The sequence below is a fragment of the Solanum verrucosum genome, unplaced genomic scaffold, assembly GCF_900185275.1.
Source record: "Solanum verrucosum unplaced genomic scaffold, falcon-dt-bn FXZP01000183.1, whole genome shotgun sequence".
NCBI lineage: Eukaryota > Viridiplantae > Streptophyta > Magnoliopsida > Solanales > Solanaceae > Solanum > Solanum verrucosum.
Genome location: NW_026020430.1, coordinates 847,128 through 863,716, shown reverse-complemented (window position 1 = coordinate 863,716; position 16,589 = coordinate 847,128). Strand labels below are relative to the sequence as shown.

At 29.7% G+C, this 16,589-nt stretch overlaps 3 protein-coding genes across 3 annotated transcripts; 1 reads left to right on the top strand and 2 right to left on the bottom strand.

Annotated features, from left to right (window-relative positions):
- The first annotated feature begins 3,774 nt into the window (after window positions 1–3,774).
- Window positions 3,775–7,537, top strand: LOC125808068 (multicystatin). The gene is made up of 9 exons (XM_049487856.1): window positions 3,775–3,930; window positions 4,217–4,498; window positions 4,603–4,887; window positions 5,025–5,306; window positions 5,443–5,727; window positions 5,877–6,158; window positions 6,299–6,580; window positions 6,724–7,005; window positions 7,150–7,537. Exons 1-9 carry the CDS (start codon window positions 3,832–3,834, stop codon window positions 7,339–7,341), a joined length of 2,271 nt encoding a protein of 756 aa, XP_049343813.1. The 5' UTR covers window positions 3,775–3,831; the 3' UTR covers window positions 7,342–7,537.
- Window positions 7,538–10,092: 2,555 nt separating this feature from the next.
- LOC125808074 (protein HIGH ARSENIC CONTENT 1, mitochondrial) lies at window positions 10,093–12,023 on the bottom strand. The gene is made up of 6 exons (XM_049487861.1): window positions 11,969–12,023; window positions 11,752–11,829; window positions 11,572–11,645; window positions 11,402–11,472; window positions 10,946–10,999; window positions 10,093–10,389 (listed from the first exon to the last, which is right to left on the bottom strand). Exons 1-6 carry the CDS (start codon window positions 11,983–11,985, stop codon window positions 10,276–10,278), a joined length of 408 nt encoding a protein of 135 aa, XP_049343818.1. The 5' UTR covers window positions 11,986–12,023; the 3' UTR covers window positions 10,093–10,275.
- Window positions 12,024–12,715: 692 nt separating this feature from the next.
- On the bottom strand, window positions 12,716–16,350 carry LOC125808073 (hyoscyamine 6-dioxygenase-like). Its single transcript, XM_049487859.1, has 4 exons — window positions 16,105–16,350; window positions 15,238–15,533; window positions 14,243–14,564; window positions 12,716–13,178 (listed from the first exon to the last, which is right to left on the bottom strand). Exons 1-4 carry the CDS (start codon window positions 16,297–16,299, stop codon window positions 12,930–12,932), a joined length of 1,062 nt encoding a protein of 353 aa, XP_049343816.1. The 5' UTR covers window positions 16,300–16,350; the 3' UTR covers window positions 12,716–12,929.
- Window positions 16,351–16,589: the final 239 nt, after the last annotated feature.

Here is a 16,589-nt window from a genome sequence, read left to right as displayed (position 1 = left end):
TTGAAAAATTATGTTAAAAATGGAAAATAAAAAGTGAAATAAATTTAATTGAGAGTTATTCTTCGTCTGTCCCATTTTATGTGACACTTTTTATTTCTCGAGAATCAAATAGTTTAAGTTTGATCGTAAATTTGCTTATGGTATCTTCAATTTTTTAAAAATGAAATTTATATATTTGTAAATTACGTAAAAATCAAAATATTATAATTCATAATAATTAATAATTTAAGATCAAAGATAAACTAAAGAGAGTAAAAGGGGAGAATGGAAAGTAGAAAAAAACGAAAAAAATGAATACATAGAGAGAGAAACTGAGGAAAAAAAGTAAGAAAAGTAATTATTCATGTGGGTTGTTGTATATGTAGAAAGACACGTGTACAATTAATGAGCGACAATGAATTTTATAGTACAATTTGAAATGCTTTGTGTACAACTTTGTAGTGCCATGTTCGTCCTCTAAAGTCTCACTTCTAATAATGAGTAATGACTAATGCACTACATATGAGCAGTGGCGGATCCAGGATTTAGACTCCGTGGGTGCCAAATAGACTTATCGATTAAATTAATTTTATATTTGATTAAATTATTCGTCTTTTCGATATAAATTAATTTTAGTTCTTTAATTTTTCTTAAAAGAATGTGTGCAGCAATTTCCTTTTTCTTAAAAAAACGTCTTTCTCAAAAAAATAGGTACAAATGGGATTCGAACCCGCAACATCAGCCTTCTAAAGTTGCCCTCCTACCGTGGCACCACAAGCCAATTTTGTTCTGTGAGTGGCACACTTTATATAAATATAAATATTATATATATATACCTATGTATATATAGAGTTTCCGTCGAAGTTCGGGGGTGGCGTGACACCCCCAAACCCCTTAATAGATCTGCCTCTGCATATGAGCGGACTCCAATATTAAATGATTACAAAAATTGAGTCTTTATTAGTTGTCTTTTTTGGTTATTTGGAAGCCAAAATCCAAACCCATCAAATCAAAATATTTATAACGTGCTAGATTTTGCCCCCCCCCCCTTTTTTTTTCCCTCTATAAAAATCAGGTATAATAAAAATAATATATGTATCAACTTTATGTATGAGTAATATTTCATGTATTAGTAATATCTCTATAAAAAAAAATATTTAGCTACAATTAGTTATTATCGTTAATTAATTGACACTAAAAATTAGTTTTTATGTCACTTATATTTATTTCAATTCAAAATGTTCTTTTCAATTTGTTTTTTCTTATCAATTAATTGGTGTTTTTTGTAATTAAGTGAAGGAACATGTAGTTGTTGGGACCATGTACTAGAATTTGTATTTATCAACAATTTATTACTACGTTGTACCGCCCCTCTTTAGGGGGGATGGCGTGAGGTACGGACTAATTATGTACCTAGTATACTATACATGTATTGATAGCTATGTTATTTCTTAATTAACCCATTAAAAAAAGGCTAGAACCACTTTAAAATGAATAATTTTTTTTCCTTAATTAATTCATTAAAAAAGTTGCAATTACTTTTAAGGCATGAAAAAAAATACTTTTAATCCTCAATTACTGTGTACTAATTATCAATGTATGTAGACGTGTATTATACATTATATTATTGTAGATTATGATATATTTTTGCTTAGTATATGCATAACTATAGATTTGTTCGTATATTCAGTTAAAATATATTTGATCAAGTATATGTTTGCACTATAACGTATACAAAATTTATTTTCATATTTTGTTTGTATATTATGACCTAAACTTTGTATTAGATGTCCAATATATGCATATATATACATATGTGTTGAACTTTAAAGTCTATTGCAAATAAGCATGTATTCATTTGAATATATGTGATTAAGTATACATTAAATTAAGTATATATTCGTACTATAATATATACATTACTTATATTTTGTTTTTATACATTATTAGTATATATTAGCATATTTTGCAGCTATTGATGTGTGTATATATATATTTACTTTAATATTTTAATACATAAAATCAAATTTGTACACATACTTTCAACTGTGTATACATAATAGCTATTGAGTATACATTCGATTTGAAGACGTATACATTAGACTATTATAGAGTCTTGCATCAATGTATACAAATTCACTTTTCATATTAAATAAGAATCAAACATTATTTCGAATTGAATATCGAAGTGAGTTTGCATGTTTTGAAATCGATGTTGCAGGTAGAAAATCTTCAAAATCAAAATTATTATCCACTAGTAACTATAATTGACGATTTTCAAACTCATCATTGTTTTTTCATTTCCTCCAAGGATTTTACACCATCGTTACAATCTTCGTCATTTTCTATATACATTTTTTCTCTTTTGAGAATTAACTACTCTTACTCAAAGAAATATAACAGAAAGCACAAAAAATTGTAAAAATTTTTGTATCCAGCTACACGATAAGGAATGGAAAAATCCTTATTTTTTTTGAAAAAAATCGCAGACACTCAATATCAAAAAGTTTGGTGTGATTTAAGTTACTTATTGTGAAAAGTTACTGTTGCAACTGATCTCAGATGGGATATTTTAGGGAAGAAGATATTCTAGCCTAAAAGAGGGAGAAAAAAAAGGAAGAAAGAGAAGAAAAACTAGGAGTTGAAAACTACTGTGATTTTTATTAGATTATTCCCTCTTCCATATTAGTGGATTATTTTCATTTTTACATGCATATAAAGAAATTATAAATAAGAAGATAATTTTACTAATTCACATCTTAAAAAGCTTTTTAAGAATTTTACAAACAAATGTGAACGGTTTAAAAAAGAATTAATTGTAAGGTAAGAGAAAATGGTCAAATCCCCCCTTAAGCTATGATTGGATTTTCAACTATACACTTATTATTCACGGGAGTCCTATCACCCTCATAAACTGTTTAAAACTAAAATTATTACCACCCTAAATGCCTACATGACAAAGTGAATGTATTGCATTCTCTTTGAGAGAGCGAAAATAAAAAAATAAATATTAAATATTTTTTCATAAATATGCATTTTAAATTTTTTACTTATTTGTTTCTACTTCTAATTTGCCTTCTTCTCCATAGCAACTTAGTAGTTTTGTCAAAGTCGGTTTAAAGATTTTTCTTTAAGTTTTAGACAATCAATTCAATGGATAAATTTTATTCTAGCTTCAGATAATACTCCTCAACTGATTTTAGCAACTTGTAATTTTCTTGCAAATCTGAAAAAATGTAGTTCATGTTCTTCATCTTCTTTGTATAATTGCTACAAAAATTTGATACAAAACCACCCTAAATCTTCTCCAAATTGCCTCAAATTTTAGATACAACATTTCGATTCTTTTGACATATTACCCATTCAAAACGAAGCTCGTTCGTGGTAACTCAAAATTAAAACTCAAGCTGATAAATTAACTTTAATGGTGGTTTCAAGTTGTGCTTCAAAGTTTTAACCTTTAGCTTCGATTTTCAGCCTATAGTTAGTGATTTAAAAAAGAGGAAAACAATTACCGTCAAATAAATCTCAAAAAGCTAAAAGTATTATATAAATTAGGACCACTTAGTGGGGAATATTTACCATTTAATGCATGCATTACATATGAGGGGACTCGAGGAAGGTGGATCACTTGATATGAATATTGGATAATTATAAAAATGGGTCTTTTTATTTTATTTTTTTAAAACTTTTTTGGTTAGTTGGAAGCTAAAATCCAAATCCATCAAATCAAAATATTTATAACGTGCTAGCCTTTTTTTCTCTATAAAAAGCAGCTATGTTCACCTTCTTCTCATCACAAAATTAATATTCCTTCTTAATTCTTAATTAAGTTATTAATTATTCGCAGTGATGGCAATCGTAGGAGGCCTTGTCGATGTTCCATTCGAAAACAAAGTCGAGTTTGATGATCTTGCTCGTTTTGCTGTCCAAGATTACAATCAGAAAAATGTAAAGAATTATTTTTCATTTACTTCGATTTATATATGAAGGCCATCTTAGCTTTGTTATGAAAAGTTAATTACATGTCTTAGTTAACATAATTGATAGTGTAAAATATCTACACATCATCCGTGCACAACATTTAAAATGCATTAATGTTACAAATAAGCAGATGACTCTTCGAAGAATATATAATTAATTTTGAAATGCTGCTTAATTACTTTGTGAATAATTAGTTGATTCAGATGACTATTCATAATTGTTTCATTTCAACAACATATATTTTGTATTTCAGGATTCTAGTTTGGAGTTTAAAAAGGTTTTGAACGTGAAGCAACAAATAGTTGCTGGAATAATGTACTATATAACATTTGAGGCAACTGAAGGTGGAAACAAGAAAGAATATGAAGCCAAGATTTTGTTGAGGAAATGGGAGGACTTGAAGAAAGTTGTAGGATTTAAACTTGTTGGTGATGACAGTACAATGCCTGGGGGAATTGTCAATGTTCCAAACCCAAACAACACCGAGTTTCAAGAACTTGCTCGTTTTGCTATTCAGGATTATAATAAAAAACAGGTTAATTATAATGACTTACTCCTCTTTTATTTTTTCGTTAATTTCATATTTAAATCGCGAGTTCACTACAGTAGTACCAACATCATATACAATCTATTTTCCAGAATGCTCATTTGGAGTTTGTAGAAAATTTGAATGTTAAAGAGCAAGTTGTTGCTGGAATCATGTACTATATAACACTTGCGGCAACTGATGATGCTGGAAAGAAGAAAATATACGAAACTAAGATTTGGGTGAAGGAATGGGAGGACTTCAAGAAAGTTGTAGAATTCAAGCTTGTTGGTGATGATAGTGCAAAACTTGGGGGCATTACTGATGTTCCATTCCCAAATAACCCCGAGTTCCAAGATCTTGCTCGTTTTGCTATTCAAGGTTATAATAAGAAAGAGGTTAATTCAAATGGCTTACTCCTCTTTTATTTTTCGCTAGTTTCACATTCAAACTTATAATATTCAAATTCTGAATCTGTTACAGTTTCTAATAATTCTTTCATTTGAACGAATGACATATACAATCTATTTTTCAGAATGTTCATTTGGAGTTTGTAGAAAATTTGAACGTTAAACAGCAAGTTGTTGCTGGAATGATGTACTATATAACACTTGCGGCAATTGATGCTGGAAAGAAGAAAATATATGAAACTAAGATTTGGGTGAAGGAATGGGAGGACTTCAAGAAAGTTGTAGAATTCAAGCTTGTTGGTGATGATAGTGCAAAAACTGGGGGCATTATCAATGTTCCAAACCCAAACAGCCCCGAGTTCCAAGATCTGGCTCGTTTTGCTGTTCAGGATTATAATAATACACAGGTCAATTATATATAATGACTTACTTTTATTTTCTATTTTTTTGTTAATTTCACATTAAAACCTATAATATTCAAATCTTTGCAGTATCTAATAATACTTTCATTTGAACAAATGTCATATACAATCTACTTTTCAGAATGCTCATTTGGAGTTTGTAGAAAATTTGAATGTGAAAGAACAACTTGTTGCTGGAATGATGTACTATATAACACTTGCGGCAACTGATGCCGGGAATAAGAAAGAATATGAAGCCAAGATTTGGGTGAAGGAATGGGAGGACTTCAAGAAAGTTATAGACTTCAAGCTTGTTGGTAATGATAGTGCAAAAATACTTGGGGGCTTTACCGAAGTTCCATTCCCAAACGACCCCGAGTTCCAAGATCTTACAAGTTTTGCTATTCACCAATATAATAAGAATCAGGTTATTTACAATGACTTACTCATCTTTTATTTATTTATTTCTAGTTAATTTCACATTCAACCCTATAATATTCAAATCCAGAATTCACTACTGGATCTAGTATATGATTCTTTCATTTGAATGAACGTCCTATACAATTAATTTTTCAGAATGCTCATCTGGAGTTTGTAGAAAATTTGAATGTGAAAAAAGCAGTTGTTGCTGGAATGTTGTACTACATAACATTTGTGGCAACAGATGGTGGAAAGAAAAAAATATATGAAGCTAAGATTTGGGTTAAGGTATGGGAGAACTTCAAGAAAGTTGTTGAATTCAAGCTTGTTGGTGATGATAGTGCAAAGCTTGGGGGCATTATCAATGTTCCATTCCCAAACAACCCCGAATTCCAAGATCTTGCTCGTTTTGCTGTTCAAGATTATAATAAGAAAGAGGTTAATTAAAATGACTTACTCCTTTTTAATTTTTTCGTTAGTTTCACATTCAAATCTATAATATTCAAATCCAGATATTCCACTACATTATCTAATAATACTCTCATTTGAACGAATTTCATATACAATCTACTTTTCAGAATGCTCATTTGGAGTTTGTAGAAAATTTGAATGTGAAAGAACAACTTGTTGCTGGAATGTTATACTACATAACACTTGCGGCAATTGATGCTGGAAAGAAGAAAATGTATGAAACTAAGATTTGGGTGAAGGAATGGGAGGACTTCAAGAAAGTTGTAGAATTCAAGCTTGTTGGTGATGATAGTGCAAAAACTGGGGGCATTATCAATGTTCCAAACCCAAACAGCCCCGAGTTCCAAGATCTTGCTCGTTTTGCTGTTCAGGATTATAATAATACACAGGTCAATTATATATAATGACTTACTTTTAGTTTCTATTTTTTGTTAATTTCACATTAAAACCTATAATATTCAAATCTTAAATCTATTGTAGTATCTAATAATACTTTCATTTGAACAAATGTCATATACAATCTACTTTTCAGAATGCTCATTTGGAGTTTGTAGAAAATTTGAATGTGAAGGAGCAACTTGTTGCTGGAATGATATACTATATAACACTTGTGGCAACTGATGCTGGAAAAAAGAAAATATATGAAGCTAAGATTTGGGTGAAGGAATGGGAGGACTTCAAAAAAGTTGTAGAATTCAAGCTTGTTGGTGATGATAGTGCAAAACCTGGGGGCATTATCATTGTTCCATTCCCAAATAGTCCTGAGTTCCAAGATCTTGCTCGTTTTGCTGTTCAAGATTTTAATAAGAAAGAGGTTAATCGCTAAATTAAAATGACTTAATCTTCTTTTATTTTCTGTTTAGTTTCATATTCAAATTTATACTATTTAAATTCTGAATTTACTGTTGTATCTAATAATTCTTTTATTTGAATGAACGTCGTATGCTCTATTTTTCAGAATGGTCATTTGGAGTTTGTAGAAGTTTTGAATTTGAAGGAACAAGTTGTTGCTGGAATAATGTACTATATAACACTTGCGGCAACTGATGCTGGAAAGAAAGAAATATATGAGACCAAGATTTTGGTGAAGGAATGGGAGAATTTCAAGGAAGTTCAAGAATTCAAGCTTGTTGGTGATGCTACAAAGTGAAATGAAACAACTTTTATATTGGTACGAAATAAAGCCAGTTGTTTGGTATGAAGTTATTGTAATGTTTATGACAAATAAAGCTAGTTGTTTGGCATAAAATTACTATTATGTTTGTGAGAAATAAAATCAGATCTATGTATCTGAAAGTATTTGATTATGTTATTGTAAACGTATTTGAATAATATTTTGTTTTCAGAAAGCTCTCTATGAAAAATATGTTATATTGTACTTACTATATATGCAAATAATTAACTGAACAAGTTGTAAGCAAATGATAATTAAATGAACAAGTTGTAAGCAAATGATAATTAAATGAACAAGTCGTAAGTAATTTATAATTAATTGGACAAGTAGGAAGTGGTTTTTTTTTAAATATTTTTTAACACAAATTGGTTTTTTAACACTAATTAACATTTCAAGCAAATAATATATAAGGAGTTTCTAAGCCACTACTCATAAACAATCCACATGTAAACGTCAAACACACGTATGATAAAAACTCAAAGTCAACCAACATACAAAATAACCACAAGCTCATCTATACGAATTGGACGGAACTCAATAATTTTATTTATTTATACTTTTTTTTCTCCACATTCATTGAATTCAATGGTTCAATAAAATGGTCCATGGACCACAAATTTTATTTTATTTTTTTAAAAATCAAATGTGAATTGGGTTTCTTAGCTTTTCTAATTACTGAAAAAATAGAAAAAACTACATAGCCACACATACTTTATTACCATATATACATATTTTATCTCTAGTTTAAAAATATTACACACAATACCACTTTTTAATAATTATACCATATATTTTTAAAAGGTATATCAGATACACAATCCCTTAAATATGATATTAAATAATTATCTTAAAATATAATCTCCTTAATTAATAGGACACTAAAAATTCAAATCCGATTCCCTCCCCCAATCCCATTAATCGTATGTATCTCTCCACTTCTTCCTCAAACATCTCTTGCATGTTCTAAATCAACAACCAATTTTTGAATATTAGCAATATATCAAGAGGTAAGATTTTCTTTAGGTTTTCGATTATTTTGTAATGTATCTTGAAATTTATACAATTTCATGTATCTGGGTTAGAGTTCTCCTTTTTCTAAAGTTCGATAGTAGTTATTACATTGTTTGAAGTTGTGTTGTATCCATAGAGCAATGTCTCAAAATTCCGAAAATAGTATGAGTTCTTTATTCATAGATTATTGTTTGAAGTTGTTCAATCAATTATTTTCTAATATTAATTTAATGTATTTAGTATTAATTTGATGTATTAAGTATCAATTTTATATGTTATATTAAAAACATGTGTCTCGAATTATGTGTATCTGAATATGGAATATACAAAAAGAAGAAGCATATACATCTAATTATGTGTATCTAAATATGGAATGTAACTGAAACACATGAATTTAGGAACAAACCACAACTGTAGAGTATCTGCCGTATCATTAATCCAAGAAAAATAGAAAATTATAAAAATCCTTCCCTTTTTAGCATCTGAAAGTTTCTCATAGATATGTAGAGTATGACTGTAGACTATCTATCGTAGCATATGTTGCTAGTTATGCTTGGATTCGATGGCTCCACCAAAAAATTTGCTTTTTCGTCCCTCCGATTAATGAATATTTGAAAAAGGTCCTCCAAGTGTTGGAGAAGAAATTTGAGTCAATTGAAGAATGAGACTGTTAAGGAGAAACCATCACTATAATTTGGCAGGAAAAAATTACAAACAAACAACTAAAAACCTTGAAAATTGAAGCTTGAAAGGAAGGAATTGATGAAAAAGATGAAGGTTTCAATATCAGATTTAATAACGTTTATGATTTTAATTTTTTAGAAAATTAGTTAATAGTGATACAGAATGATTTCCTAAATCTGTTCTGTTTGTTAATTTTCCAGAACTTGCTCTGCTACTTAAGGTATTCAGTTATAGTAGTTTAATTCAAAAAATTTATCACGTATCTCAGCCTTACACACCCAACAGATACACGTATCTGATATATCTCGACACATGTATCCATCAGCCAAAAGTGGTATAGCACGTAACATAAAAAAATATCAAAATTTCTAGTAATTAGGCTCTAAACTACTGGGATATATGTAGTTTACCCAAAAAATTCTCAATATTAGTTAAACGTGTTTAGTAACAAAAAAAAGTATCTGCCTATTGTCTTGAACCTATAATTCCTCATTTGGTTTGGCAACTACTCCCTCACTCCCAAATTATTTGTTTCTTCTTTCAAGAGTTAAATTACATAAATTTTGATCAATAATTAAAATATATTTTTTTCTCACCATATTGATAGTAAAAGTATCACAACTTATAGTACTTTTTATGTAATTTTTGAATATTTAAGTTTTAATTTTAAAATATTGAATTAATCTGATTCAATTTAACTCCGATAATTAGTTAGATTGACTCTCGAGAAGCGAAACATGACAAATATTTTGAGAGAGGAAGGAGTATTCGATTTCTTTGCAGTTTTTCTTTTCTTTTGGCCCATTTTTATAGTATTGGACTATCATTCCTAGATAAAAATAACGTTTATTGACCACTAAAAAATATCCAATTCATATAGGGTTTCAAATTTCAAAAGATAGAACTACTTGTTTTTTTAGTTACAGGTGCTGAAAATGACTATTTGTGTATCATACCCCATTTCTATATATTCAAAAATGTGACATAGTGATCAATAAGATGAATTGAGAACCTTAAAGACTCAGGTTCTAATAAATTTCAGCAGAGATAAAAATACTAGATAGATCTCGAGAAAATCCTCTCATGCACACAACAACTTGAAAATCAAAATGTAACATAAATTTTACATGATTATTTGAAATGCCAATTTTTTCCCCATTATATGTGAACACTTATAAAAAGCATAGAAAATAATTCTTGTGAATGTTGAAGCAATCATGGACGAAATTTGCAGGCAGTTTTGAACTGTTGAGCAGCTTCATCTCCTTTAAACTCATTATCTACCCATGCTGAGTATCCTCCTTCCAAGTTTCTTACATCCTTGTACCCCTACACTCAATAACATCACACGCGAAATGAAATCAGAATTTTAACTTTATGATTCTAAAATTTATTACGTACGATAATTTCAAGTGTATGTTAACAACTGATGTCTAAATTTTGATATTGGTATATATTTAATAAATTTCTTAATACAAATACACTATTTGAGCAAATGTTATTGAGTTAAGCCGACTCCCCCAAAATTACATAGTAGTGTATAGTACAACACTAGTATTAATTTGTAAGAAAATATTGACTTTTTTTTTATGACAAGGGAAATCCGCAGCAGCTACCCTTTGGGTGCACACAGGGTAAAACCCTACTCCTATGCAATAGCTCGCAAACCAAAAATATTAACTTTTATTCATGTAGACTAAACTTAGATCGAAATAAACTTAACTTTCAGCCACTTATAATATTTGCATTAAGATAGACTTTCTACATCACATTCTTTGGGTGCCACTTTTTTCCTGAACCCTGCTAACGCAATATGTTTTGTGCATTAAACTGCCCTTTTTTTAATTATTATTATTATAAATGGGAAATTGAAAGGTTCACTAACCGCATTAAGGAGATCGACACATGATCGAAGTCCTCTCCCTCCACTGTTGCATCCCTTCAAAACAGATCGATCACAATATCTTGTTAATTTACTCACCTATTACTAGATAGAGAGACGTAATCAAAATTTAAATTTTATAGGTTCAACTTCGATCATTACGATTTTTTAAATATTGAATTCATTTCACTTTTGAAGTTATATGTTCATGAATTTGGCATCCGCTATGAGAGTTGTTGGTTCAAAATTAAGTTACTTAAAAGATTATTATATATAGGTACGTAACTCTATTTAATAAGCCTTGAGATAAATGACAAGTAACCTACTCTAACAAGTTAATTTAATTTATACCATGGTGTAAATAACTTTTAGCGTTATAAATATATATATATATATATATATATATATAATTAGTAAAATTATTAAAAAGAAAGTTAAAAGGTTTATGAGTTTATTTACCACAATCAGATGATCCTCCTTTTGGCACACTGAAGAGACTTGCTCAAGAAAATCTGGATTTTTCACCCTTCCTAGCAAAAAAAAAAAAAAAAAACCTTCTCACACTAGAAAATAGTTTATAAGAAAAAAATACACAAAAATAATGAAAGTAAAAAAAAAAAAAAAAAAACCTTGTTCATTGAGAAACATGTAAGGAATATTTATGGCTTTATCAATATGTCCTCTATTATACTCTTCAACTGTCCTGTAAACATTGAATTATCAAGATATCCTAAAATATCACAAATTAGTTTACTTTTACTATATTTTTTTTATTTTCTTTTAAATAGACTTTACAATTACGTACTCACCTCACATCTAAATAAGTGTGACCTGAAGAGAGCAAATCCTTTGCACTAATCACATCAACATTTGAAACATCCTCATTGCTGCACACCAAAAAATATATATATTATAAGATCGATCAAAAATATAACGATCGATCAGAATAATAAGATCGGTTAGAACTGAATTAGTATAACGATCTATTAACAAGAGAATTAAGCATTAGAATTTTGTGTTAATTACCTCTTTATTGAATCCATTTTATGCTTATATATTGAAGTAGATACATCTTTTCAAACTTAATTTTCTTGGTTTTATAGAAGCTGCTCATTGTATGTTTGGCCGTTGACCTTCTTCTTATTGTAATAATAATAATAATAATAAGAGATGAATAATTGCATAATTAATTGCTTTGTTATAATTAAGTGATAATACTTCTTCCTTAATTGAACATGGCAACAGGTCACGTCAATTACGCAAATCCGTTGACTTTTAATTTGTTCACAAAACAATTATAGCTAATTTCTCATCTTGTTTTCCTTGCTGGACTTTAACTAATTGATCTCTGTATATTAACTTCATCGGTGTGAACTTGTTCATATTACTAGTTCCAATTCGGATAAAGGAAAAGGGTTATCGAGGGTCAATCAAAAACAATTTTTCTCTACCCAATAAAGATAGGAGTAAGATTGCATATATCTTATCCTGCTCAGATTTTATTTATGAGATTACACTAGATTTATTGTTGTTGTTGCCTTGCTAAACATGGAAATAATAATGTTATTGAGAATATAATTAAATAATAAAAATGTACTCTCTCTAACAGCTTAATCGTTTAGATGAGATGGTGTAACACTTCAATATAGTATCAAATCGAATCTCACTGTCACCCAAATCAAAAAGAATTTTCACGTGCCTGACCCATAAAAAATAATCAATTAAATAACTCTAACAATTTAACCTTTTAAATGAGATAATCACACACTTCAATTGTTCAACACATCTTTATTCATTAAAATTGTTTTATTTATATCACAAACTCAATCACTATTACAAAGGAAGTACAATACATAGCAGCATAGAATTATTGAAAATTCAAAACATAACATAAAAACACACACACACACAATTTATTCCACAAGGATTATTTTTGGTACATCCAAAATCAAGAAACACATCAATTTATCCCATAGTGATAAATTAATTAAATTTTGTATGGATTGAGTGCAGCTTCAAATTCAGAAGTGTCAGTGAAGAAAATCTTCAAATACTCAGTGTATGAAAATGGCTTGTATTTAGCAGGATTAGTTTCACTTAAAAGTGCTTTAGCTGGTTCAATTATGCATTCTCCATAACAAGCAGGACTAGTTAAACATCCAAGAGATATTCTATCTCTCACTGAATTTGTAGCCACTCTATGTATTCCACTTTCTAACTTCCCATTGCTTATCACCTGAGTTAAAAAAAAAAAAGAATTTACAATTTAGTCAAATTTTGTGTCGACCTATAAATGCACTCGTTAAAATTATGATGAGTGAAAAAGTGTTAAAAAAAGACTAGATGATCGACCATACCTAAAATCACATGAAAGAAGTTGTTTTGAAAGAACTATAATTTCTTGGAATCAAATATATACTGATAACCTAGGCCATAATAGAAAATCAAAAAGATCCATATAACTTATATCCAGGATCAGAGCTAGTAAGGGTCCAGAGGTTCATTTGAATTACCTTCAATAAAAAGTTATATTATTTATATATAGTTAAAACTACTCTCTCTCATACACTACAAGAAAAGTGTAAATTACATGGGGATTTTCCTGGGTATTAATATTAAAATTTACAGGAAAATAAATTTCCTACGATTTTTCATACTAATCCCCAGGAAAATCCCCATGTAATTCACACTCTTTTTGTAGTGATATGACTTACTTTCTTTTTAGTCAATCCCAAAAAAGAATGACAAATTTCTATATTAAGTAACAATTTTACTTTAAAATATCCATTTTACCTCTAATAAAATGATTTATAGTCATACAAATTACTATCATTTATTTTAAACCATAAGTTTTAAAAGTCTTCCTTTCTTTCTTAAACTCCATCCTGAGTCAAACTACCTCACAGATGGAGTATTTTTATGCGTAAATAGTAAATGTTGAACCCCCTTTACTACTTCATATTTTGAACCTTCTTAATGAAAATTTTAGCTCCGCTACTGTTGATATCTATTATTTGATATTAAATTAGTTTTAATTTTGTTAGTAATTGCTTTTCTTGGAATGTTTAACCTTATCATAGCTTTACATTCCAACAAAAATACTTATGTTTTACTCATTTGTATCAATTTATATGATTCACTTATTTTTAATCGATCTCAAAAAAAATAACACATTTCTACATTTAATAAAAATAAATATTCTATTTATAATGACACAAACACATATGATATATTTTAGACCATACATTTCAAAAAACTATTTTTTTAAAAATTTCATGTCACGTCAAAATTTATAAATACCTTCAAAACCATGCCATTGATGCAAACCAATGCACCAGGAATAGGCTCAACAGCAAGCCACTGTCCATCTTTTTGACGGCGCACATGTAAGCCGCCCAATTCTTGTAAAAGCAAGTTGATGACTCCGCCGTCATTATGTTCCACGGCTCCAGCCGTTACAGTCGGGTCGGGGCATTTTGGGTAAAGGTTGATAGCCATATACTGAATATGGCTCAGCTCATTTGCAAAGTAATCCTTTTCAAGTCCCAATCCTTCACACATTAGCTCCAAAATTCTCAAATTTGCCTTCCTCACTCCCTCAGTATATTTTCCAATCACTTCCCTATTAAAATATAATAATAGTGAGACATTTTGTCCCGAATTCTGATTAATCGAGCTTCAAATAAGATATTAACCATAGATCGGATGGAATTTTAAAAAAAAATATATTAAGGCCTAGTTGATATTGTTGGGGATCGAAAGTGATTATTATAGTTAATGTTAAGAAGTCCCACATCGGTAGAGGGATGGGAATTTGGTCTCCTTATCTGGACTTGGACACACCTCCCCTCATGAACTAGTTTTTGGGGTTGAGTTAGGCACATGTGTCATATCATTATATGGTATTAGAGCAGGTTGCAGCGGTCCTAAGATTGAATCTCACTACCACCCAAAATTAAAAAGGGGAAAAAGGACTAATATACCCATGAACTATTGTAAATGGTATGTAAATACCCTCCGTCATATTTTTGGGACATTGGTGCCCCTGCCGTTCAAAAACTAGAGCATATATGCCCTTCACTCTAACGGAATTATGACGGAGGGTATTTGCATACCATTTTTTCCACGTGGTTGGCCCATGAAAAAAATATCAGACCCGCACGCGAGGGGGAGTGTTAAGAAATCCCACAAAATATGAGTATAATAAGTGCAAATGACCCCACAAATATATGACATGTTTAAGGTACTTTATTTATTAAATTATGAAATAGAGTGATATTAGATTTAATACTTACCTATATTGTGCTGGCTTTTCAGGCCAAGAATTAATTCTATCTTCTTTGGTAGGATGAGTACAATGAGCAAAAGTGTCTTTCCAGAAAATAACTTCTTTATCATTTTTGCCATTCTTCTTAGGTTTATATTCCTTTTCAATATAAAGCTTTGGCTTCTGGTCAAGATTTGGCTCAAATTCACTCAACTCTTCTTCTTCAGCATACTTTTCCAAGTCCTCAATTGGCAACTTGAAAAATTCATCACAAACTTTAAGGACATCACCAATCAACTCTTGTGGCACTCCATGGTTAATCACCTGATGACATCATAAACAACAATATAATTATCGATTTAATTTATATACATTGACAGAAACTAGTACACACTATTATCAGATAAATTTAACGTGTTATAACAAGTTACTTGCATATATGTACAGTCAAACAACCTCTCTATAGCTGGCATCCCTCATCTATAACAATATTTCACTATAACAATCATATTTTTTTTTTGTGGAGCCGATCTTTCATGTTATAACAACATTTCAATAACGAAATATCATAACAAACAATGTTGTTATAGAGATGTTTGACTCATGTACTGTAGGTTACCAATGAACGTTTAAATAAAGCTACTTGCAATTGCATCGTGATGTTTGAATCAATTTACGTGCACTTCCCAATTAATTACATGGAAAACCTAGCTACTACCTCCACCAACATATATAAGTATCATGCAATTACATTTCAAATGACCTAATTGTATAAATATTTTTCCAACATATATAAGTACCATGCAATTATATTTTAAATGACCTAATTTTATAAATATTTTTCACGTACGCAAACTAACAGTGCATAAAACTTAAAACTCTGTAATTATATTACCTGAAAAACTCCATAGTCTTGAGAAGCTTTGATGATTTGTTCAGCTATGAGGGCAGAATTAGGATGTGACAAATCAATAACTGGAATTTCTTTACCAATTGGGACATTTACATTCAATCTTTTCTCTGTAGGCACCACATACCTTTCAGGCACAGTGTTCACTTGTGAAGCCCAACTAGAGACCAGAGATGCCATTTTTTGGTTTTCTTAAAAGTATAGATGATTGTAGAGAATTGAGAATGTACTAATTGTGAAGCATTCTTAATTCATACCTTATTTTATAGTGGTCCTTGCCAAATATTTTAATGCTAAATATTGGTGCACTCTTTGTAAATGTATCAGTTAAGTCCGCTAGTGATATTATTCTTTTTGGATTTAGATTCACATGGTATTAAAATGTATCACTAGGATGTAACACATATTTACTTATTTACCCAACATTTTTCCTGTGTTTTTCTCAATGTGAAACTTCTTATCATAATCTA

Coding starts and splice junctions, on each gene's coding strand:
- LOC125808074 (XM_049487861.1), bottom strand. Junction 11,646..11,751: donor CACACTTATTTAGATGTGAG/GTGAGTACGTAA, acceptor CAATGTTTACAG/GACAGTTGAAGAGTATAATA. Junction 11,000..11,401: donor AGGAGGATCATCTGATTGTG/GTAAATAAACTC, acceptor TCTGTTTTGAAG/GGATGCAACAGTGGAGGGAG.
- LOC125808073 (XM_049487859.1), bottom strand. CDS start 16,299: ATGGCATCTCTGGTCTCTAGTTGGGCTTCACAAGTGAACACTGTGCCT. Junction 15,534..16,104: donor AAGACTATGGAGTTTTTCAG/GTAATATAATTA, acceptor TGATGTCATCAG/GTGATTAACCATGGAGTGCC. Junction 14,565..15,237: donor GAAAAGCCAGCACAATATAG/GTAAGTATTAAA, acceptor ATATTTTAATAG/GGAAGTGATTGGAAAATATA.
- LOC125808068 (XM_049487856.1), top strand. CDS start 3,832: ATGGCAATCGTAGGAGGCCTTGTCGATGTTCCATTCGAAAACAAAGTC. Junction 5,728..5,876: donor ACCAATATAATAAGAATCAG/GTTATTTACAAT, acceptor TTAATTTTTCAG/AATGCTCATCTGGAGTTTGT. Junction 6,581..6,723: donor AGGATTATAATAATACACAG/GTCAATTATATA, acceptor TCTACTTTTCAG/AATGCTCATTTGGAGTTTGT.